Raw genomic sequence first — 677 nt, forward strand, 5'->3', positions numbered from 1 at the left:
GTTGTGTTGTGTTTTCTTCTTTACCATTTACTTTGTTGCTTCCATGGAGAGTTTTTAAGACTCTTTTTCATTTTTTCAGTTGCTCAGTTATGTTTCCCTAGTTTTCCTTTTCAAGGTCCCTCCCCGTTTTCAAATGTTTTATCCTTCCAGTAAAAGTTTAGGTCCGGAAGGTTTCCCCGAGTCGGCAAGGTTAAACCGTTGCCCAGGCCTAAAGAGTTCCCCCTCGGCTTTAGGCGTTTAAAAGGAGGTTCTCCCTTTTATTTTATGAGGAACCTTACCTTTATTTTACAATAGGAGCTTCAAGTAACTGCCTCTACCTGCTTCTCTAAACTGGTGTATTGACTTGCCTCTAGATTCACCAATATCCGACCATCGTCTTGCGGAGGCCGCAATTGGAGCGGAAGTGCGGCACCGAAAGGAAGGTAATTCTTTGGATGATTCATAGATAGTAAATAAGAAGATGGATCCAAACATTTTTTAACAGAGCTCTCCCGATTAAACAACTCTCGACAGTTCTATCCGAGGGACAATTTGCCGGGACAAAGTTGTTGTTGTTGTTGTTGTTGTTGTTGTTGTTGTTGTTGTTGTTGTTGTTGTTGTTGTTGTTGTTGTTGTTGTTGTTGTTGTTGTTGTTGTTGTTGTTGGTGTTGCTGTTGTTGTTGTTGTTGTTGTGTTTT

At 40.8% G+C, this 677-nt stretch overlaps 1 protein-coding gene across 1 annotated transcript in view; it reads right to left on the minus strand.

Moving 5' to 3' along the window:
- LOC103508747 (homeobox protein Hox-D1-like) overlaps window positions 1–474 on the minus strand; it is a 3,936-nt gene extending 3,462 nt beyond the window's left edge. The window contains exon 1 of the mRNA XM_008473318.1: window positions 318–474. Within this exon, the coding sequence (XP_008471540.1) occupies window positions 318–474 (157 nt within the window). The remainder of the gene's footprint in view (window positions 1–317) is intronic.
- Window positions 475–677: the final 203 nt, after the last annotated feature.

The sequence above is a fragment of the Diaphorina citri genome, unplaced genomic scaffold (assembly GCF_000475195.1).
Source record: "Diaphorina citri unplaced genomic scaffold, Diaci psyllid genome assembly version 1.1 scaffold430, whole genome shotgun sequence".
In the NCBI taxonomy this organism is placed as follows: domain Eukaryota; kingdom Metazoa; phylum Arthropoda; class Insecta; order Hemiptera; family Psyllidae; genus Diaphorina; species Diaphorina citri.